Below are 24,274 nucleotides of genomic sequence, written 5' to 3' on the forward strand. Positions count from 1 at the left end.
CCAGGCTTTAATCCAAGCTGCCATCAGGAAGATTTTAAAAGAAAACTTTCCTCCCCATGAGGTCAGTCTGGTCTTCCTTCACTGTTCACCAGAGTGCTGATGTCACTCTGTGCTTCCTGTGCTTCTTCACGGCTGCAAACAGACTTTAGGTTCATTAGCGCCCCCACTAGGCTGGAGTGTTCCTCAGCGTTACTGGTGTGCCAGAAATGAAGGAACTGAGAAAGGTGCAATTAAATGAGTTAACTCATTTAACGCGGCATTTCCCCCTGTCATTAATTAATCAAAATTAACGCGTTGAAGTCCTAAAAATTATATTATATTTTTGCTGTATACTGATTTGATTGGCTGCCGAGTGGTCGTGGGCGGTGCCTCCGGTTCACGGAAATGATTTTTGACAGACAGCTGGAATGGCCAATGATCACATCGTTCTCCGTCGTCGTCACAGTTTTGCTGACGTGTAGGCAGGAAGTCCTTGTTGTTCTGGAGTTACGATGGCCGAGGATGCAAACCTGCGGATCTCGGAGGTCAGAGACCCGGCGGTCCTCTTCGAGCGCTACAACATCGAGGAGATCCGCCGGGTCGAGCGCAGAGTCCGCGGGGAGATCGAGCAGAAGAAGGAGGAGCTGCGGCAGATGGTGGGGGAGCGGTACCGGGACCTGATCGACGCCGCGGACACCATCGGGGAGATGCGGCGCTGCTCGGAGAGCGTCGTCCGGTCCGTCCAGGACATGCAGCACTACTGCCGCCTGCTGAAGCTGGGCCGAGCCGCTGGAACAGACAGCGGGCCGGAGGTGAACCATCCATACCTGCTGGGTATCTTAGTAGAACTAGACTGATTGAAAATAGATTCACTGATCAGATAGATAGATAGATAGATAGATAGATAGATAGATAGATAGATAGATAGATAGATAGATAGATAGATAGATAGACTATAGACTATAGATAGACTATAGATAGATAGACTATAGATAGACTATAGATAGAAAGAGATAGACAGATAGATAGACTATAGATAGACTATAGATAGATAGATAGATAGATAGATAGATAGACTATAGATAGATAGATAGACTATAGATAGACTATAGATAGATAGATAGATAGACTATAGATAGACTATAGATAGATAGATAGATAGATAGACAGATAGATAGATAGATAGATAGATAGATAGATAGATAGATAGATAGATAGACTATAGATAGATAGACTATAGATAGATAGATAGACTATAGATAGATAGACAATAGATAGATAGACTATAGATAGACTATAGATAGATAGATAGATAGATAGATAGATAGACTATAGATAGATAGATAGATAGATAGATAGACAGACAATAGATAGATAGATAGATAGATAGATAGATAGATAGATAGATAGACTATAGATAGATAGATAGACTATAGATAGATAGATAGATAGATAGATAGATAGATAGATAGATAGATAGATAGATAGATAGACGGGCCCGAGGTGAACCATCCATGCTTGCTGGGTATTATAGTAGAACTAGACTGATTTAAAGTAGGACGATTCACCGATCTGATCTGATTAGAGACGGAAGTAAAGATTATTTCACCTGAATTACCTGAATCAAAACGTCACCTGTACTTATGTAGAGTTTAAAGTGTGTCTCAGTATAAACTTCAATTCAGTTTAGTTTCAATATTAACAACACAGTTACATTAATTCCAGTCTATTAAAATGAAAATAGGTCTAATCCTGACCTCCAGTGAGAGAAAGAAACAGAAAGTTTAAGCCACAGAGTTTTGCAGCTCATTCTGTACCAGATCAGATGTTTTAATCATCACATATAGTAAGACAGTGACTGTCCAGCAGGCTTTAGAAATAAGAACATGTCATAATAAGAGCTGTGTTTGTTGTCATTACACACACACTGTCTGAAGCTGTTTTATTAGAGCACATATATATATATATATATATATATATATATAATAGTAATAATGTTTCCTGCTGTAGAGCCAGAGGCAGTGGCAGGAGAAGTTCTACACCATGGCCTCTCAGATCAAGCTTCTCCTGGAGATCCCAGAGTGTATCTGGAGTGCCATGGAGGCATCTCACTACCTCCAAGCCACGCAGCTCTACCTGCTGTGCTGCCACCTGCACGTTCTTCTGCACCTGGAGGCAGCTACAGCCGGCCACTACAACCCCGTCCTCGCCCGCTTTCCTATCCTGGTCCGGCAGGTCGCCACCACCGGACACTTCAGGTACTGGATGCTTTCTTAATTAATTAGAGTTAAGTGAATGTAGAGTTTCTGATGGATCCATTTCCAGCAGACTAAGACTGTTTGGTAAAGCCAGAGGTGAGTCAGCAGACTGTCCTCCTGCAGGTCAGCCATTCTGCTGGATAGCAGGTCTCTGCTGAGGGGCCGGGCGGTGTCGGACCACGCCATCGCTGAGGCCCTGGTGTCCACCATGCTGCTGGAGGACAGCTCACCACGCCAGGCCCTGGCTGACTTCCTGCTGGCCCGGAAATCCTCCATCCATCAGCTGCTGAACCAACCACAGCACGGTATTCTAACATCTGGAACATCTGCCAGCTGTATGCATCTGAAGTCAAAAAAAAAAAAAAAAAAAAAGAAGTCAGACTGTTCCAGTTTTTAGCCCAAAGACATGAAATAAAAAGGCCATCACCATAAAGCAGGACAGGAAGTGATGCACCTGTCTGAGCAAACCAAACCTGACCCAACAGAAATGTGAAGCGGTTCATGAACAGGTGTGTTCTTCTCCAGGAGCTGGGATCAAGGCCCAGGTGTGCAGCCTGGTGGAGCTGCTGGTCACCACTCTGTTCCAGGCATACGCCGTCTTCTACCTGCCCCCAGAAGGAGGCCTGAGGACTGGGGAGGGAGCTCTGAGCTTTGGCATGCTCTTCTCCATCCTGAAGAACGTCACCTCCACCACCCCTGCAGGTAAACAATCCTGGAGATCAGGGTGCTCTTCAGGTTCCTCGTCTCAAAGAGTACAAGGGTTGATCATAAACTCATAGTCCGTTTCCCTGCTAATACCCCGAACACATCATGGTCACACACATGCAGCATGTAAACAGTAGCTTTCATAAGTCATGATGTCTGACTGGGCTATCACCAATGTTACCTGTGCCCAGATAGCTCACCTGGTGGAGCAGTAATTTAGTAGAGGGGGTGTAATGACAGAATATTATTCATTTATTTAAATTATTTGTTTCTTTATTTATTAACACAGTAAAGGGCATTTAAACAAACTGAAATACTAATTTAGATAATGACACATTTACCTAATGAATTATATTCACTATATATATGTGTATATATATATATATATATATATATATATATATATATATATATATATATATATATATATATATATATATATATATATATATATATATATATATATATATATAAATAAACATATATAAACATATATAAACACAGGCAGTGCAAAGCAACAGCATGTATTTACAAGAGCAGAGACATTTCAGTAGCCTGCCTACACTGTCTTCATGTTATGTGCCAGGAAGACGAGCATATCTACATTTTCAGGTTAGACTGAACTCCTGGTTTTGTTCACTGTGCAGCCAGCCTTGGAGAAAATGCTCTCTGATGGGGTGGAAGTGGCTGGAATGCACAGGCATTGTTTGGCTGCTAATGCCAGTTTAGGATAGCGGTCACAGTTTAGTTTCCATCGTCCAAGTGGACCAGATTGGACTCTAGTAGAGTCTTCCAAATACTGCTCCGTCTCTGGCCCGACACTTTGATGTTGCACCTCAGGGTGTTCATCGTCGGAGGTCGACAGCGTTAGCATGGATTTCTCTTGCGACTTACAGCATTCAGGTGACTTTTCATGCTTGTTGTACCCCCATGGTACGCCAGTTTTAAATGGAAAAATATGCACACTGCCTTCGTCTTGTCTTCATTTAAAGTGAAGAATTCCCAAACAGTGAAGGTCTTCGGCGTTCTGTCTTCTGTTTACTAACACAGGCGAAGTGAAGTGTGACGTCAGAGTTGGTGGGTCCACGTGATCCAGCCAGCCAACTGGCCAATCAGAAGCAACGCTGACCCCAGAGGTCACTGCAGTCCACAACACTGAGATATACCAATGATTCATGACAGTAAAGCAGCTACTCAGTGCTGCCAGGGGGGCAGATGATCCCAGTATTCAGATCTCAAAATAATTATTCGGATCTATCTATGTTACAACAAGGGGTGGACCCGAGCAGAGAGTACACAGATTAGTGGTTGGAAAAAGAGTAAATTTATTTAAACGAAACTACAGGACCAACTAAAGGAGGCAGGCAGGTAACAAACTAAATCAGTAACTGTCGGGGAATACACTAACAGGAACGCACTAACTGGGTGGGCAGGGGGGTGTCAGTTCCGGGAACCGGCGGACCGGGAACCAGCGGCCCTCCGTTGTGTGGGTCGGTGGCGGAGAGAGAGCTGGAGCGTCTCGTTCCAGAGAGGCAGGCAGGAGGTTCCAAGGTGAGGGTGGTACGGTTGGCAGGGGGGTCCAGAGGCAGGTTGAGAGTCCAGGGGCTAGGGGGAGTCTGGAGGGTTTGGTGGGGATCCAGAGGTTTTGACCAGTTTGGCAGGGTGGCAGAACTGGGCAGCGGGGCCAGCGGAACTGTGGACGAGAGTACATGTTAGACAGGTCTTTAAAACACACAGCAGGAATGTGCAGCGCTAGACTAGTACTGACTGCAGTAGCAGAGTTTACTATCTGGCAGGGTGTGGAGCGTGAGACTGGCTTTTATGGTAGTTGATGGACCACAGGTGTGCTGTGTCACAGGTGTGCTGTGTCACAGCTGCCTGGAGTTCTGTAGATGACACTGATTAATAATGTGTTGCTGCTGTGGAGAGCAGCACAGCAAGATTCATGTGAGAGGACAGAGAGAGAACTGAAAGAGAGGAAAACAGGGAATTAACAGAAAGGAGGGACGGGGGAGAATAAGGGAGATCAGGTGGGGGCCCTGACTATCTATCTATCTGTCTGTCTGTCTGTCTGTCTGTCTGTCTGTCTGTCTGTCTGTCTGTCTGTCTGTCTGTCTGTCTGTCTATCTGTCTATCTATCTATCTATCTATCTATCTATCTATCTATCTATCTATCTATCTATCTATCTATCTATCTATCTATCTATCTACAGGTGATGTTTGAACTGCGTATCATGGTTTCTGGTATCTCGTCTCCTCAGCTAAAGGCAGGAAGGTGTTCCAGGAAGAGGTCAGTGCAGGCGGCTGGTTCCGGTACCTGCCTCCGTCCGTCACTGAGTTCCAGCCGACGCTTCGGACCCTGGCTCAGCCAATCCAGAGAGAGCAGCTCCGTGACACCCTGCAGCAGTGGATCCATACGTAAGGAGGATGTCATCTTTTTCCTTTGTTCAGAGAAATACAGAAACATGCAGAGGATGCTGTGTAAGGGTTTCACATGGATATTGTAAGTCAGGAAATGCTGATTTTAAAAAACAGACGAGTGAAGTCATTCTCCTGCTGCTGCCTGTTCCGTTCTCAGATTAGTAATGAATAACAACAGCTGCCTGAGATACTTTAACAAGAGAAAACTGTCAAAATCCTTTTTCTGTACAGTAGAGTTCATCAGATCATAGAACTGTATAGTAGAACTCATCAGATCGTAGTACTGTACAGTAGGACTCATCAGATCGTAGTACTGTACATTAGATCGTAGTATTCTACAGTAGAACTCATCAGATCGTAGTACTGTACAGTAGGACTCATCAGATCGTAGTACTGTACATTAGATCGTAGTATTCTACAGTAGAACTCATCAGATCGTAGCACTGTACAGTAGAACTCATCAGATCGTACTACTCTACAATAGAACTCAGCATATCTTAGTACTGTACATCAGATCGTAGTACTGTACATCAGATCATAGTACTCTGCAGTAGAACTCATCAGATCGTAGTACTCTACAGTAGAACTCATCAGATCGTAGTACTGTACATCAGATCGTAGTACTCTACAGTAGAACTCATCAGATCGTAGTACTGTACATCAGATCGTAGCACTGTACAGTAGAACTCATCAGATCGTAGTACTGTACATCAGATCATAGTACTGTACAGTAGAAGTCATCAGATCGTAGTACTGTACATCAGATCGTAGTACTGTACAGTAGAACTCATCAGATCGTGGTACTCTGCAGTAGAACTCATCAGATCATAGTACTCTACAGTAGAACTCATCAGATCGTACTACTCTACAATAGAACTCAGCATATCATAGTACTGTACATCAGATCGTAGTACTGTACATCAGATCATAGTACTCTGCAGTAGAACTCATCAGATCGTAGTACTCTACAGTAGAACTCATCAGATCATAGTACTGTACATCAGATCGTAGTACTCTGCAGTAGAACTCATCAAATCGTAGTACTCTACAATAGAACTCAACAGATCGTAGTACTCTACAGTAGAACTCATCAGATCATAGTACTCTACATCAGATCGTAGTACTGTACAGTAGAACTCATCAGATCGTAGTACTGTACATCAGATCGTAGTACTCTGCAGTAGAACTCATCAGATCGTACTACTCTACAATAGAACTCAGCATATCTTAGTACTGTACATCAGATCGTAGTACTGTACATCAGATCATAGTACTGTACAGTAGAACTCATCAGATCGTAGTACTGTACATCAGATCGTAGTACTCTGCAGTAGAACTCATGAGATCGTAGTACTCTACAGTAGAACTCATCAGATCGTAGTACTCTACAATAGAACTCAGCATATCGTAGTACTGTACATCAGATCGTAGTAATGTACATCAGATCGTAGTACTCTACAGTAGAACTCATCAGATCATAGTACTGTACATCAGATTGTAGTACTCTAAAGTAGAACTCATCAGATCGTAGTACTGTACATCAGATCGTAGTAGTCTACAGTAGAACTCATCTCTCCCATATCTTCTCCTCAGCTGTAAGGAGGACATCTGCCGTGGTGTTGGCAGCCTCCTGGTCTATGTGAAGAGCCTGAAGGGGTTAGCTTCCATCAGAGATGGTGTGTGGGACCTTCTGTCCTCCGACTCCATCAGTCAACACTGGAGCACCGTGTGTCAGCTTCTGCTAGAGCGCCCCCTGGCTGTCTGGGAGGACTTCCTGCAGCAACTCTTCCTTCAGCGCCTGCAGGTTTCTGCCTCATTAACCTCCAGAATATTTCAGCAGCTGATGGTTTTTAGCAGCTAAATGAACTATATATGAAACTGAATGTTTCCATCTGTTCCCCCAGGCCATCACCAAAGAGGAGAGTGAAGCCATCTCAGTGAGCTCTGTCCAGCTCTTCATCTCTACTGTGAAGGATCTCGAGGGCCAGACGGTCTCTTCTTCTTCCGTGAACAACCCTGGATCCGGCCGTGGGGCCCAGTATGAGGTAGACGTAGCGTCCTACCTGTGGTTGGAGTCTCCAGGGGACCTGCTGAGCGATGCAGGGTGGGTCAGTGTGAGCCAGAGGGGACAGCAGCAGCAGAGGAGTGGTCTGGCCATGAAGACCCAGGCCTTGACACCTTGTGTGCAGAACTTCTGCTCTGTCCTGGACACCAAGCTGAAGGCCAGGCTGGACGACCTCCAGCATTACCTTCCCTCCCAGGACACAGGTAGGGTCTGTGAACATTGACTCGAGGTGTTCTGGGCTGATGAAGAGAATAACTCACTGATGGAAAGGGTTATTAGTCCTAACAAAGCTCCATGAGAAGACCAAGTCCCCAGCGTCCAAATACCTGTTGGTAAACTGTAGAGCTTCCACTAGTGTTAGTGCAGAACATGAACCTGATCTCTGAAGATCCTCCAAATACAGACCAACAGGTGCTTCATGACTCGACTGATTCAGAGATTCTGTCTGGTCTTCAGAGGTTCTATCTGGTCTTCAGAGGTTCTATCTGGTCTTCAGAGGTTTTATCTGGTCTTCAGAGGTTCTATCTGGTCTTCAGAGGTTCTGTCTGGTCTTCAGAGGTTCTATCTGGTCTTCAGAGGTTCTGTCTGGTCTTCAGAGGTTCTATCTGGTCTTCAGAGGTTCTGTCTAGTCTTTGGAGGTTCTGTCTGCTCTTCGGAGGTTCTGTCTGGTCTTCAGAGGTTTTATCTGGTTTTCAGAGGTTCTGTCTGATCTTCAGAGGTTCTGTCTGGTTTTCAGAGGTTCTGTGTGGTCTTCAGAGGTTCTGTCTGGTCTTCGGAGGTTCTGTCTGGTCTTCGGAGGTTCTGTCTAGTTTTTGAAGGTTCTATCTGGTCTTCAGAGGTTCTATCTAGTGTTTGGAGGTTCTGTCTGGTCTTCAAAGGTTCTATCTGGTTTTCAGAGGTTCTGTCTGGTCTTTGGAGGTTCTATCTGGTTTTCAGAGGTTCTGTCTGGTCTTTGGAGGTTCTGTCTGGTCTTCGGAGGTTCTGTCTGGTCTTCAGAGTTTCTATCTGGTTTTCAGAGGTTCTGTCTGGTCTTCAGAGGTTCTGTCTGGTCTTCAGAGGTTCTGTCTGGTCTTCAGAGGTTCTATCTGGTTTTCAGAGGTTCTGTCTGGTCTTCGGAGGTTCTATCTGGTTTTCGGAGGTTCTGTCTGGTCTTCGGAAGTTCTGTCTGGTCTTCAGAGGTTCTGTCTGGTCTTCAGAGGTTCTATCTGGTCTTCAGAGGTTCTATCTAGCGTTTGGAGGTTCTGTCTGGTCTTCAAAGGTTCTATCTGGTCTTCAGAGGTTCTGTCTGGTCTTCAAAGGTTCTATCTGGTTTTCAGAGGTTCTGTCTGGTCTTCAGAGGTTCTGTCTGGTCTTTGGAGGTTCTGTCTGGTCTTCAGAGGTTCTATCTGGTCTTCGGAGGTTCTGTCTGATCTTCGGAGGTTCTGTCTGGTCTTCGGAGGTTCTATCTGGTCTTCAGAGGTTCTGTCTGGTCTTCAGAGGTTCTATCTGGTTTTCAGAGGTTCTGTCTGGTCTTCGGAGGTTCTATCTGGTTTTCAGAGGTTCTGTCTGGTCTTCGGAGGTTCTGTCTGGTCTTTGGAGGTTCTGTCTGGTCTTCAGAGGTTCTATCTGGTCTTCAGAGGGTCTATCTAGTCTTCGGAGGTTCTGTCTGATCTTCGGAGGTTCTGTCTGGTCTTCAGAGGTTCTATCTGGTCTTCAGACTTTCTATCTAGTGTTTGGAGGTTCTGTCTGGTCTTCAGAGGTTCTGTCTGCTCTTCAGAGGTTCTGTCTGGTTGTCAGAGGTTCTGTCTGGTCTTCAGAGGTTCTGTCTGGTCGTCAGAGGTTCTGTCTGGTCTTCAGAGGTTCTATCTGGTCTTCAGAGGTTCTGTCTGGTCTTCAGAGGTTCTGTCTGATCTTCAGACTTTCTATCTAGTGTTTGGAGGTTCTGTCTGGTCTTCAGAGGTTCTGTCTGGTCTTCAGAGGTTCTGTCTGGTCTTCAGAGGTTCTGTCTGGGTGTCAGAGGTTCTATCTGGTCTTCAGAGGTTCTGTCTGGTCTTCAGAGGTTCTGTCTGGTCTTCAGAGGTTCTGTCTGGTCTTTGGAGGTTCTGTCTGGTCTTCAGAGGTTCTATCTGGTCTTCGGAGGTTCTGTCTGATCTTCGGAGGTTCTGTCTGGTCTTCGGAGGTTCTATGTGTTTTTCAGAGGTTCTGTCTGGTCTTCGGAGGTTCTGTCTGGTCTTCAGAGGTTCTGTCTGGTCTTCGGAGGTTCTGTCTGGTCTTCAGAGGTTCTATCTGGTCTTCAGAGGTTCTATCTGGTCTTCAGAGGTTCTATCTAGTCTTCGGAGGTTCTGTCTGATCTTCGGAGGTTCTGTCTGGTCTTCAGAGGTTCTATCTGGTCTTCAGACTTTCTATCTAGTGTTTGGAGGTTCTGTCTGGTCTTCAGAGGTTCTGTCTGGTCTTCAGAGGTTCTGTCTGGTTGTCAGAGGTTCTATCTGGTCTTCAGAGGTTCTGTCTGGTCTTCGGAGGTTCTGTCTGGTCTTCGGAGGTTCTGTCTGGTCTTCGGAGGTTCTGTCTGGTCTTCAGAGGTTCTATCTGGTCTTCAGAGGTTCTATCTAGTCTTCGGAGGTTCTGTCTGATCTTCGGAGGTTCTGTCTGGTCTTCAGAGGTTCTATCTGGTCTTCAGACTTTCTATCTAGTGTTTGGAGGTTCTGTCTGGTCTTCAGAGGTTCTGTCTGGTCTTCAGAGGTTCTGTCTGGGTGTCAGAGGTTCTATCTGGTCTTCAGAGGTTCTGTCTGGTCTTCAGAGGTTCTGTCTGGTTGTCAGAGGTTCTATCTGGTCTTCAGAGGTTCTATCTGGTCTTCAGAGGTTCTATCTGGTCTTCGGAGGTTCTGTCTGGTCTTCAGAGGTTCTATCTGGTCTTCAGACTTTCTATCTAGTGTTTGGAGGTTCTGTCTGGTCTTCAGAGGTTCTGTCTGGTCTTCAGAGGTTCTGTCTGGTTGTCAGAGGTTCTATCTGGTCTTCAGAGGTTCTGTCTGGTCTTCAGAGGTTCTGTCTGGTCTTCAGAGGTTCTGTCTGGTTGTCAGAGGTTCTATCTGGTCTTCAGAGGTTCTATCTGGTCTTCAGAGGTTCTGTCTGGTCTTAGGAGGTTCTGTCTGGCCTTCAGAGGTTCTGTCTGGTCTTCAGAGGTTCTATCTGGTCTTCAGACTTTCTGTCTAGTGTTTGGAGGTTCTGTCTGGTTGTCAGAGGTTCTGTCTGGTCTTCAGAGGTTCTGTCTGGTTGTCAGAGGTTCTATCTGGTCTTCAGAGGTTCTGTCTGGTCTTCAGAGGTTCTATCTGGTCTTCAGAGGTTCTGTCTGGTCTTAGGAGGTTCTGTCTGGCCTTCAGAGGTTCTGTCTGGTCTTCAGAGGTTCTATCTGGTCTTCAGACTTTCTGTCTAGTGTTTGGAGGTTCTGTCTGGTCTTCAGAGGTTCTGTCTGGTCTTCAGAGGTTCTGTCTGGTCTTCAGAGGTTCTATCTGGTCTTCGGAGGTTCTATCTGGTCTTCGGAGGTTCTGTCTGGTCTTCAGAGGTTCTATGTGGTTTTCAGAGGTTCTGTCTGGTCTTCGGAGGTTCTATCTGGTTTTCAGAGGTTCTGTCTGGTCTTCGGAGGTTCTGTCTGGTCTTTGGAGGTTCTGTCTGGTCTTCAGAGGTTCTATCTGGTCTTCAGAGGTTCTATCTAGTCTTCGGAGGTTCTGTCTGATCTTCGGAGGTTCTGTCTGGTCTTCAGAGGTTCTATCTGGTCTTCAGACTTTCTATCTAGTGTTTGGAGGTTCTGTCTGGTCTTCAGAGGTTCTGTCTGGTCTTCAGAGGTTCTGTCTGGTTGTCAGAGGTTCTATCTGGTCTTCAGAGGTTCTGTCTGGTCTTCAGAGGTTCTGTCTGGTCTTCAGAGGTTCTGTCTGGTTGTCAGAGGTTCTATCTGGTCTTCAGAGGTTCTGTCTGGTCTTCAGAGGTTCTGTCTGGTTGTCAGAGGTTCTATCTGGTCTTCAGAGGTTCTATCTGGTCTTCAGAGGTTCTGTCTGGTCTTAGGAGGTTCTGTCTGGCCTTCAGAGGTTCTGTCTGGTCTTCAGAGGTTCTATCTGGTCTTCAGACTTTCTGTCTAGTGTTTGGAGGTTCTGTCTGGTCTTCAGAGGTTCTGTCTGGTCTTCAGAGGTTCTGTCTGGTTGTCAGAGGTTCTCTCTGGTCTTCAGAGGTTCTGTCTGGTCTTCAGAGGTTCTGTCTGGTCTTCGGAGGTTCTGTCTGGTCTTCGGAGGTTCTGTCTGGTCTTCAGAGGTTCTATCTGGTCTTCAGAGGTTCTATCTGGTCTTCAGAGGTTCTGTATGGTCTTCAGAGGTTCTATGTGGTTTTCAGAGGTTCTGTCTGGTCTTCGGAGGTTCTATCTGGTTTTCAGAGGTTCTGTCTGGTCTTCGGAGGTTCTGTCTGGTCTTTGGAGGTTCTGTCTGGTCTTCAGAGGTTCTATCTGGTCTTCAGAGGTTCTATCTGGTCTTCAGTGGTTCTATCTGGTCTTCAGAGGTTCTGTCTGGTCTTCAGCAGGGATGAGAATTTTCCGCGGAATTCCGAGTTTTTTTCCGCTGAAAGTATAGTTTTTGTGAATCGTGTAAATTCGGTGAGAAAATTGTAGGGGGGCAGGCAAGCGGCCGGCCGGCCGATGCGTCGCGAGCCGAGGCTTGTGATGGCCATCCCGCCGCCGACATCTTTCGGCAACGCGCATTGCAACGCGCATTGGGGGGGGGGGGGGGCTTCGGCAGACATTTTCCGAGTTTTTTTCCATTTGTCATTCTCATCCCTGCTTCAGAGGTTCTATCTGGTCTTCAGCTCATTCTGCTGCTGTCTGGTCTTTAGTTTGTATGGATGAAATGGGAAATAGAAGCCAAGGATGATGTGAGGGAAGATAATGGAAAGACCAACATGTACATTTTTGGTTTTGTGTAAAAAGTTTCAAGAACTCTTGGAGGGTTCAGATGTTCATTCCCCCCAAAGGACAAATCCAAAGGGTTCAGATGTTCATTCCCCCCAAAGGACAAATCCAAAGACCTTCTGACACCTGGGACTTTTCATTGTGTGAAAAGTGTGTCGTGGTTTTAATATGAGTTTGTTTCTCATTGTTGTTATTAATAATGGTTATCGTGAATCTCAGCTGCTGGCTGGTAACCGTTTCTTATTGAGAAAGTTGGATTAGCATGACAGTTTGTGAGATGTTGATGTTTTTCAGTAATTGTTTTCCTCCATGACGTGTTGACAGGATCTGACTCCATCTCAGGTTCCTCCTGTGGACCTGCTGAAGGCTCCTCGGCGTCCTCCTTTAAGCGCTTCACAGACTCTCCAGCGGTGGAGGAGGCGTTACGTGAAGGCTGCCAGGCCTGTGTTCGCCACATCCTGTCCTCCATCCGCTCCCAGCTGAATGCCATCTCAGACTCCAGCCTCGGTTCGGTCCTGTTCATGGCCCGGCTCTGCCAGTCTATGGGCGAACTCTGCCCCAACCTGAGGCAATGCATCCTGGGAAAACAGAGCGCATCCGAGGCCAAAGGGATCCACAGACTGGGCAAGAAGCTCGGCAAAGCCAGAGCCGCCACAGAGGTCAGCCCCGCCCAGGCCAGGTGGGCAGGGCTTAAGGAGGAGCTGCTGGACTGCAGCATGGAGGCCTACCGCCTATGGAGCTCCGCCCTCTCCAAAGTCAGTCAGACATGTAGATCTGTGAACTATTATCTGCTGCATGTAGCTTAATGCTTGTTTTGTGCTGCAGAGGCAAGAATTAGATAGCATGAACCAAAGATGTAGCAGAGGTAAAGCAGGTTCAGTTCATCTGCTGATGACACAGACCAGTCCTCATTCACCAGAGACCATCTGTGATCATAACGGGGCTATGACCTCCATCCATAGATGGATATTGGATCAGCTCACCCTGTTCACTCTTACTGTAGGCTAGTAAGTCTATACTAATCTAGACTGTAAGTTACTAAATCTGTACTGATCTATACTGTAAGTTACTAAATCTATACTAATCTATACTGTAAGTTACTAAATCTATACTGATCTATACTGTAAGTTACTAAGTCTATACTAATCTATACTGTAAGTTACTAAATCTGTACTAATCTATACTGTAAGTTACTAAGTCTATACTAATCTCTACTGTAAGTTACTAAATCTGTACTAATCTATACTGTAAATTGCTAAGTCTATACTAATCTATACTGTAAGTTGCTAAATCTATACTAATCTATACTGTAAGTTACTAAATCTATACTGATCTATACTGTTAAGTTACTAAATCTGTACTAATCTATACTGTAAATCGCTAAGTCTATACTAATCTATACTGTAAGTTACTAAATCTGTACTAATCTATACTTTAAGTTACTAAGTCTATACTAATCTATACTGTAAGTTACTAAATCTGTACTAATCTATACTGTAAGTTACTAAGTCTATACTAATCTATACTGTAAGTTACTAAGTCTATACTAATCTATACTGTAAGTTACTAAATCTGTACCAATCTGTACTGTAAGTTACTAAATCTGTACCAATCTATACTGTAAGTTACTACCTCACCTCTTCAGCATCAGGTAAAGCATTAAACTGGTATTAGTAAACATCAAAGACAGGTTCAGTGTTCCACAGAGATTACAGCTCTGATTTGGAACAAAGTCCCTCATTAGTGTCTGCTCCAGTCAGTATTTCATATTAACAACACATCCAAACTAAAAGCAGGGTGAATATCGAATCAGGTACAGACAAATGTTAAATGATGTTAACCTTTCTGCTGCATGGAAGGACTGTTTGCTAACATGTTAGTAACATAGGTTCAGTGTCCTTCACAGAGGAATCTACCAGTTTAATGTTTTTAGAGACCTGCTGAAAGCATTAAGCTGATAAATCTACCAGTTTTATGCTTCTAGAGGCCTGCTGAGTTGTGTTGTGTTGTGACAGGTGCTGCTGGATGAGTTTGGTGCAGCGCTACAGGCCGAGTCTGCTGGAGAAATTCTAACAACAATAACCAACTGGGAAGATCTGGAGATCCAGGAGGAGGCTGAGTCAGGGAGCAGCGTCACATCCCGAATCCGTCTTCCAGTCCAGGTCAGCCACTTCATCGGCCTCTAAAGCTGGGATAGGATTATGGTTAGGAGTAGGGATAGGGTCAGGTAAAGGTAGGATTAGGGTTAGGGTTAGTAAGGTTAGGATCAGGATTAGGGTTAGGATTAGGGTTGGGGAAAGGGTTAGGGTTAGATGAGGTAAAAGCATCAAGCCGTATTACAGGCATGATGAAAGCACGGGCAACAGGTTTTAGCCCTCTTATTTTTAATTTTTTTGGTGACAATCTCCAGTTTAAAAGAATTTTTATAAGTTCTTTTTTTTTTTTTTTTTAAAAACTAAAAGGAAAACTCTTATTAAAACAAGAAGTTGAAAAGACCTCTCCAAGGTATTCTCACTCTAAATCATTATAATTTTCAAGAGATGTTGGTCGATCTGGGATCGAACCCTGGAGTTTTAGATTAGTAATGGATTCTGGAATCAGGTTGCATCACGCACATCAGGAGGAACTTCACAAATATTCATCTCTCTACTTTCAGACATGCACACAGTAGCGCTAGCCTCAAGGGTTGGAGATGCTGAGTCCGTGTGCAGCTCAGACATTTTCCGATGAGCTCTGGAAAGCTCTCTCATTACCAATAATCTGGGCTGAATATCGTTTCTAACCAACATCCCTGATAGATTTCTCCTGCAGTGTCAGAAGAAGTGAAATGAGAGTAAACTGAACTCGTGTAGTCTGAGTCCAGCCTCACAGATAGGAAGGATTCCACTCTCAGGTCTAACATGAATCCTTGTTCTGTGTCTTCGGCAGCCGTCCTGGTTTGTGCAGTCGTTGCTGTTCCAGCTGTGTGTGGAGGTGAACAGGGTCGGTGGCCACGCCCTGCCCAGGCCGACTCTACAGGAGCTGCTGCAGACCTGTTTAAGCCAGGTCCTGGACCACTACCACAGCCTCACACAGCAGGCCGGCCGCCGGGTACGTAGATAAGGAACCACTAGAGAAGACAAGAAGGAGGCCAAAGGAATTATTAGGCTCATCATTAGCTTCATGTATTCATCTGCTTTCTTTTCCCCCTTCGTCCTCCAGGAGGGTTTATTCCCCATGACTCAGAACAGAGCCTTGCAGCTGCTGTTTGATCTTCGTTACCTAAATACCACGCTGGGCAGCAGACCTGAGGATGGCAAAACCTCCCAATCCCTCCAGAACCCCAGGTACCGTCCCCTGTAAACACAGTTCCACCTGAGCATCCAAACCTGCCTCAGAAGGCCGGAAAAAGACAACACACAGTAGAGGAGACTAATTTTCATGTCCTGCCGTCACTTTGCATGTATGGGGACAGTATGTCGTTATAGGGGGACATTATGTCGGTATGGGGGGACAGTATGTCGTTATGGGGGCACAGCATGTCGGCATGAAGGACAATTTGTTGGTATAGGGGGACAGCATGTCGGTATGGGGGACAGCATGTCGGTATGGGGGACAGCATGTCAGTATGAGGGACAGTTTGTAGGTATAGGGGGACAGTATGTTGGTATGGGGGGACAGTATGTCGGTATGGGGGGACAGTATGTCGGTATGGGGAAGTTATGTCGGTATGGGGGACATTGTGTCGGTATTAGGGGAAAGTGTGTTGGTATGAGGGGACAGCGTGTCGGTATGAGGGGACAGTATGTCGGTGTGAGGGGACAGTATGTCGGTATGAGGGGGCAGTATGTCGGTATGAGGGACAGCATGTCGATATGCGGGGGACATTGTGTCGGTATGGGGGACAGCATGTCGGTATGGGGGACAGCATGTCGGTATGAGGGGACAGCATGTCGGTATGGGGGGACAGCATGTCGGTATGAGGGACAGTTTGTAGGTATAGGGGGACAGTATGTTGGTATGGGGGGACAGTATGTCGGTATGGGGGGACAGTATGTCGGTATGGGGGGACGTTATGTCGGTATGGGGGACATTGTCTCGGTATTAGGGGACAGTATGTCGGTGTGAGGGGACAGTATGTCGGTATGAAGGGACAGTATGTCGTTATGGGGGCACAGCATGTCGATATGAGGGGACAGCATGTCGATATGGGGGGACAGTATGTCGGTGTGAGGGGACAGTATGTTGGTATGAGGGACAGCATGTCGATATGGGGGGACATTGTGTCGGTATGGGGGGACAGCATGTCGGTATGGGGGACAGCATGTCGGTATGGGGGACAGCATGTCGGTATGAGGGGACAGCATGTCAGTATGGGGGACATTGTGTCGGTATGAGGGGACAGCGTGTCGGTATGGGGGGGACAGCATGTCGGTATGGGGGGACAGTATGTCGGTATGAGGGGACAGCATGTCGGTATGGGGGACAGCATGTCGGTATGGGGGACAGCATGTCAGTATGGGGGACATTGTGTCGGTATGAGGGGACAGCGTGTCGGTATGGGGGGGACAGTATGTCGGTATGGGGGGGCAGCATGTCGGTATGAGGGGACAGCATGTCGGTATGGGGGGACAGTATGTCGGTATGAGGGGACTCAAACTCTTTGACCTTTAATCTGGAACTGATACCTAAAGAAGTGGAAGAACTGTCAGACTTTCGTATTTAGATCCAGCAGTCACATGACAGCATTACCAGGTTGGAGACCGCAAACACACACATAGACTGAAATTGTAGGAAAATACAGAATCCCAGTTGTGAGCGGATTGTTGAAAGCTCCTCTGAATAGGGCAGAGAGCATTTACGTGAGATTTTTAGAAACGTGCTTTATTAGTAGCTGTAAGGTTTTACTCTATTTTTGATTTATGTTTTTAATTTTAAAGTTGTGATTCTGTTCCTGCAGTCTAGAAAAACTCTGTGCAAGCTGCTAAAAAGTTGCACCATGTGTTCCAGATTCCACGAGGTCTGTGATTGGCTGGAGAGCTTCATCGACCCCTTTGACCTGGACGTGTTCACACCTCCACTGAACGCCAACCTGAACCGCCTGTCCCAGAGGACATCGGTATGTCCACAATTACATGAAACCGAAAAACAGAGTCGTTGTAGCCTGATGAGCTTGGAAGGAGCCTTTTATTCACAGTACACGCCTTATTACATGCCTTATTACATGCTTTATTACACGTTTTATGACTCCCTTTAGTACATGTTTTATTACTCGTTTTATTACACATTTTATTACTCACTTTATTACGTTTTATTACACGCCTCAATACACGCTTTATTACGTTTTATTACTCGCTTTATTGCATGTTTTATTACACGCTTTATTACACGCCTTATTACACGCTTTATTACACCTTTTATTACATGCTTTAGTACACGTTTTATGACTCGTTTTATTACATGCTTTATTACGTGTTTTATTACATGCCTCATTACACACTTTATTACATGTTTTATTAATCGCTTTATTACACGTTTTATTACTCGCTTTATTACACGTTTTATTACACGTCTTATTGCACGCTTTATTACACGTTTTATTACACGCTTTATTATGTTTTATTACATGCTTTATTACACGTTTTATTACACGTTTTATTACTCGCTTTATTACACGTTTTATTACTCGCTTTATTACACGTTTTATTACTCGCTTTATTACACGTTTTATTACACACCTTATTGCACGCTTGATTACACGTTTTATTACACGCTTTATTATGTTTTATTACATGCTTTATTACACGTTTTATTACACGTTTTATTACTCGCTTTATTACACGTTTTATTACTCGCTTTATTACACGTTTTATTACTCGCTTTATTACACGTTTTATTACATGCTTTATTGCACGCTTGATTACACGTTTTATTACACGCTTTATTATGTTTTATTACATGCTTTATTACGTTTTATTACTCGCTTTATTACATGTCTTATTACTGGCTTTATTACATGTTTTATTACACGCTTTATTATATGTTTTATTACACACCTTATTGTGAAGGAAACATTACTCACTTTCTCACAACTAAGGTACTTATTGTTTATTGTTCATTGTTGTTAGTTTATGACAGCCTAAATGCTGAGTCATCCCAAATGGTCACCCTTGACTCATGGTTCTCCTAGATAGAGGATGCAAACTTGCGTATGCTCTCTCTGTCCCCTAATATGACCCTGAGACAGACAGACGCTTGGTAAAGATAACATAGGGATAAAAGACAACTATCTGGCTGATGATGTCAGAACAACAAGATTATATTGCTGTATCACTGTACAGATGGATCCTGAACTAACAGTCCTGCCTCCACATTTGTAGTAACGTGTAACATAAACATGGCACGCCTTCCAAACGGTATAAGTACCCAAGACCAGAGAGACTCCTTAGAACTGATGCTGCTAGTGCTCACATCACTGTGTTGCTCGCTGTAACATTTCTCCTGAATTCAGTAAACGTTATTCTCAACATAAGCCATCTGAGTCTCCAGAGTGTCCCTGAGTTTGCCTCCTGATTCCTCTTTTGACATTGCAGAATTCCCTAACACTTATTACACGTTTTACTACTTGCTTTTTTACACATTTTATTAAATGAGTGTCCTCCATAATCTCAGGATGCTGCTGCATCCACAGGTAACCGTAACCCTGTATGAGGCGTGTTTCCTCCCTGCTGATGGGTTTCCTTGTGTTTCAGGTTTTGCTGGGGCTGCTGACTGGCTCAGAGAAGCAGTTCGTGTTACGGAGCAGCGGTCTGAACTCCCAGGAGCCGTTCAACATCCTGCCTCTGGCCAGCAGCCAGATCAGGTCAGCACCACTGAAGGACTCATTTACTGTTTTCAACCAGTGTTTATTCCAGCCAAGGATGAAAAATACAGAAGTACTAAAAGCTGCAGGTTCATTAGTTTCCCTTCAGGTCGGCTAACAGTCAGTCCCTGTAAATGTCCAGATGGTTACTGCTGTCTTTATGAAAGCTCTGAGCTGTTGAACTCAACATTCAGACTGAAAGTTATGCAAATGAGGGGCGTGGCCACTCTGATTGACAGGTCATGGCTCCACTCGCTGCTCAGTTTTGTTTCATCCTGGAGCTCAGAGGAAAAAGTACAAAAAGGACTAAAGTTTCATCACACCGGTGACTTGTGCTAACCTGAACTCTAAAACGGGTTTTCTACCTGCGATTATTCATCTGTTCGTTCTAGACGAGAGGAAATCCTCAATCATTATTCTACACAAATCTATTTTAAAGATCAGAAGCTCTGAAGAGATGGACGTCCCTCTGGTCAGATGTTCTTCTAAATTTGCAGTCATGTCGATTAAAAATGTTCCTTATGTAATTTTCCTCCACTGCAGACTTTATTTACTATTTTTTTTTTGGGCTTTTCTCACTATTTAGAATTTGTTCAGATGTCAGTTTGTTCTGGTTTTTGCTGTTAAATATCATTCAACAGTCAGCAGAGGAATGAGATTAACACCAACGTCCACTTTCATCTGTTTTCACTTCAATAAATAAAGAGCTTCCTCTCCGTCCAGTTAGTCAGAAGATCCAGTCTGGGTTTCCTGAACCTACAGTATTAGTTCTGAGAGAGGCTGACTTTAGCTTCCAGGTGTTTGGAAATGACTACAGTGGACAAGAGGAGATGTTTCTTTCTAAAAGGACTGTAGAAAGATGTCCACTAGGGCTGGACCCGAATACCCGAATATCCGTGAGATCCAAATATCCGCGCGATCGGTATTCGTCGCATGAATTTGCCCAACGTGTCCCCGTCTGACATTACGATGGCGGCTCCTACCCCCCCGAATATTCGGGTCGTTCCTCCTTCCTCAACCCTAACCCTTTCAACCAAACTAACAGAATTGTCCTGAAGTAAGTTAAACTGGTCGTTTTTTTTAGTATGAAATGAGTTCAAATCCAGTGACTTAGTTCTGATGATGTGTGGAATATCCTGATTATAACCAGCTGTAGTTCATCCACACATCTGACCACCTCTGGATGTTCATCAGTAGTGGAGGTAGTCCTCAGTATGACTTTAGTAAGTGTCTCCTGCTGTCCTCTGCAGGTTTGGGTTGCTGCCTCTCAGCATGTCCAACGTACGGCGATCCAAGTCCTCCAGGAGCTCAGAGGTTCCTCACCAGTTGGTGAGTAACTGATCTGGGATCTGGTCTGACTGTTCTTGTCAATTTAAAACATTTTAGTGTTGCTGTTTCAGGATGATTCATTTTTATTTTGTTTTACACTCTGCCTTTCCAGTGTTTCTGAGTGAACGAGAACCAGGCAAGTTCCTCAGTCTGGGTTCAGTTTGTGCTTTGGTTGGATTGTTAGCGGTGCTTTACCTTTGGTGGAGTGTGGCAGTGCTTTATTAATGTGTTTCTACTGGTTTAAGTGAAACTAATGTGTGTGGAGGACTGATTTATCAGACCTCCGAAGCAGGTCTGGTAAATCCAGACTTTCTCTGGAACAAAACATAAAACCAGTCAGAGATGTTGGGGATCACAGCAGTGGTTATGAACTTTGCCAACCAGCTTTTCTTCACATGAAGGAACCTTTTTCAGTCAAGAAGATCAGGTTCTTATATTAGACAGCTATGATGAGCAGAGAAATGTAAAAAGCGCTGAAACTGCAAATGACGTAAGTGAAGATTTCTGGTAGAAAACTGTAATTCATCTAAGTAGGGTTCTATTTATAGTTCTATTTATATATATTTATTAGTTTCACTACTGAGAGCTGCACAACAGAACTCTGCATTCAGGTCTGACGCCATCCCATAATAAAAGATGTGGAGAAATCTCTTTGGTTTTTGGACAAATCAAATATAAATGTTATTGATTGAATAATCTGGTGATAAATACCAATAGATGATCAATGATCTATCACCTGCAGCACCAGCAGTTTAAACGGATCACACATTAAAACACATTTATGGGATGTTTGCATCAGCAGCAGAATACAGACAGGTTTCCATGGTAACAGCATGCATCCAGTGTGTGATGCTGCAACGGCTTCATTCAGTGGTTTTAGTGACATTCAGATCAGCAGGTTGGAAATGTAGCTCCTCAGCATCAGCTACCATGGAGATCTAGCTCCTCAGCATCAGTTACCATGGAGATCTAGTTCCTCAGCATCAGTTACCATGGAGATCTAGCTCCTCAGCATCAGTTACCATGGCGATATAGCAGGTTAACTGGGAACCACCTTTGTGACTCTGAAAACTCTGACTTTGGGTTTCATTTAGTTTAGTAGTTCAACCCTCAGTTCTCTCTAATCAAAGCACTTTGTGAATGTTCTTCTTAAATAAAGTTATTATTATTATTATTATTATTATTATTATTATTATTATTATTATTATTATTATTATTATTATTATTATTATTAACCCTAGTGAGGAATAAGCGGTGTATAGATAATGGATGGATGGATTATTATTATTATTATTATTATTATTATTATTATTATTATTGTTATTATTATCTCCCATGCTCTGTTTGGGCTCCTAGAGTAACTCAGGATCAGACTATTTACTGAAGAATGTTGTTGAGCAGCAGCAGAGGGCTGACATTCAGAGGACCAATCCTGCTCTGAAATCAGCTCTTTAGGAGTAGAGCTTGTCTTTAGTGGTGGTAAAAAAAAAACAAACAAACACAAAAAAAACTGCAGACATCCTGGTGCTGCTCAGGTTAGAATTAATCCATCATTAATAAACATCATGCGATGTTTGGACTGAGCTAGGCTAGAAGCTTCCTGCTACCAGCTCTCCTGAGCTTTTCCTGATAGGGTTAGGGTAACCCTATCTCTAACCCTAACCCTAGTCTACTCTAGTTGTCATCTATAAAATATCCACCAGCTGTTTTAGTCGTTAATTGATGTGAGAAATCTTCAGGGAAATAAACTTCTAATTCTTTGAATGTAGCATCTTAAATGTGAATATTTTCTTGTAAACGTCATTGTTTTGTGGACACCATCTTGGGTTGGAAACACTGATGTTTCCTTCATTTTACCATTCACCTCCATTTTATAGACCCAACTAAACTCTCAACAGATTCATCAGTAACAGGTGAAGGTGACTGTCAGATCATTGAACATGATAGAAGCTTCAGGTCTACAGAGCTGGCAGATGTTTGCATCAGAACCAGGATCTACTATAGATCTATATCCTCTAAACTGTAGTAAAGCCTCTTCCCTAACAATCTCCCAACATAAAAAATAAAACCGGAGTATCACCACATCTGTATGAGCTGAATGTGTAGAAAACAAATGGATTAAATGTCTGAATCTGTAGCTGTGGGACATTTGGTTAACAGATTAAAAAGTTTGAAATGATGTAAATATTTTTCTCAATGGGACTGTATTCATCCTAAATGTTTTTATCAATCAGATATTCCAACAGGTCCATATATTCATACTCAGCTGCTGTCAGTTGTTTTGAGTTTTCCACAGAGGATCAGCGTTTTGTTGGTCGACAGGTAGAGACTCTCCAGGTGTGTCTGGATGTGTTCAGGGTTTGATTTAGGGCTTCCAGTTTACAAAGAAAAATGTAACATCATTACTATTTCAGTCTGTTTTCGGTGACAGTAAACAGTTTACATGAATCTAAAGTCAGCGATGTGTTTCCAGTGCTTGGCTTTGAATTAGACCAACTTTACAGTAAATAAACACTGTGAATTAATGTTTTAGCATCTTTTAAAGAATAAAAATCCCTGTAATGATTGTATAAAGTTCTAGAATGACTGTTTTCTGTTAACACTTTCTGGCTGCCATGGAAGCGATCCAGCTTGTTAGAACAAATCATGTTTTTGCTGAGAGTGGAGAATCTATTTTCAGCATTTTTCCCCTCATGACTTTTCTGAACCCTGGAGATGCTTAGATGTCCAGATTCCAGGACAGTTCCCCTCAGAGTGACTGTTGTGGGTCAGAGTTAGATCTACCAGGTGTCGTATGTTGTCATCGTTTTATAGAAGAGACGAGCAGTGACTGATGTTTGTCCTTCCTCCAACAGACTCCTCAGTCCTCAGCAGACGACGGCTTCCGGCCAGGCAGCCTCTTCAGACAGCTGGCCGATCAGGACGAAGACTCAGCAGCACCTTCTTTATTCAAGCTCAGCTGGCTGTCTGGCATGGCCAAATAACTCTCCACACTTTTCATTTGCCTTTGCAGAAACAAACAGTAAATATCATTTTGTCTTTTGAGAAACACCTCCTGTGTGATTTCATTTACTTTACCTAATTTATGAATGCATCGAAGCATAAAGTAGTTCAGGTTCTTCAGTTAGAAACCAGAGGCCTGTAAATGGTACGAGAACTTCACTGAGGTCCGTAGGGTCATTAATCTGAGATACGTCATCTTAGGTTAGAGATGTTTGATCTGTGCAGAGCAGCAGCTCAGCTAACAGTCTTCCCTTTGGACTTTAGTTTTCCTGGAGGAAGAGGAGTTAAAGTATGTCCACAGGGCAGAACCCCAGCTATCCACCCTGAAACATCTTCTGAGAACTTTAGTATTCATCAGTGTTCTCATTGGTCAGTCCACCACTGAAACATCTCAACCCTCAGATGTCAGGATAGTTTGTCCAGAGAGGAGCAATAAATCCTGCTCTGTAGGTAATCCTCTGACTTTTCTGTCATCAGTTTCTTTATAGTGTGTGCCACTTTGATCAAGTACCAAATATGTGTTTTATGAAGACCGTGTTTGTCTGAATTTTCCAGTGACTCCTAGAGCTCCGATATTTATGGTGGAATCATTGAAACATGAGTCGTTTCACAGAAAACAATGATGTATTCTGGTTCTTTCATAGATTAATATTGATCTTCTAGAAATATGACAAAATCTGTTGGGTCAAAAATATACATACAACTCCTTGAATGATGAGTTTTGATGATGTGGAAAGTTGTGTTGATCA

General features: G+C 43.9%; 1 protein-coding gene across 3 annotated transcripts; it reads left to right on the forward strand.

Moving 5' to 3' along the window:
* The first annotated feature begins 467 nt into the window (after positions 1-467).
* Positions 468-23,573, forward strand: cog1 (component of oligomeric golgi complex 1). 3 transcript variants are annotated; one of them, XM_055005429.1, is made up of 16 exons: positions 468-791; positions 1,990-2,237; positions 2,361-2,542; positions 2,763-2,939; positions 5,204-5,360; positions 6,957-7,167; positions 7,268-7,631; positions 12,677-13,107; positions 14,368-14,514; positions 15,281-15,442; positions 15,554-15,678; positions 17,342-17,450; positions 19,084-19,193; positions 20,444-20,522; positions 20,635-20,658; positions 23,378-23,573. In XM_055005429.1, the coding sequence occupies exons 1-15, from the start codon at positions 492-494 to the stop codon at positions 20,641-20,643; spliced, it is 2,811 nt and encodes a 936-aa protein (XP_054861404.1). In that variant the 5' UTR covers positions 468-491; the 3' UTR covers positions 20,644-20,658; positions 23,378-23,573. The 3 variants fall into 3 exon arrangements, with proteins under 3 accessions (XP_054861404.1, XP_054861402.1, XP_054861403.1); XM_055005427.1 differs by lacking the exon at positions 20,635-20,658; XM_055005428.1 differs by lacking the exon at positions 20,635-20,658 and having other exon boundaries at positions 12,695-13,107.
* The last annotated feature ends 701 nt before the right edge of the window (positions 23,574-24,274 follow it).

This window comes from Amphiprion ocellaris, chromosome 19, assembly GCF_022539595.1.
Source record: "Amphiprion ocellaris isolate individual 3 ecotype Okinawa chromosome 19, ASM2253959v1, whole genome shotgun sequence".
NCBI classification, from domain to species: Eukaryota; Metazoa; Chordata; class Actinopteri; family Pomacentridae; genus Amphiprion; species Amphiprion ocellaris.

Coding starts and splice junctions, on each gene's coding strand:
- cog1 (XM_055005427.1), top strand. CDS start 492: ATGGCCGAGGATGCAAACCTGCGGATCTCGGAGGTCAGAGACCCGGCG. Junction 2,238..2,360: donor GCCACCACCGGACACTTCAG/GTACTGGATGCT, acceptor GTCCTCCTGCAG/GTCAGCCATTCTGCTGGATA. Junction 17,451..19,083: donor GCCTGTCCCAGAGGACATCG/GTATGTCCACAA, acceptor CTTGTGTTTCAG/GTTTTGCTGGGGCTGCTGAC.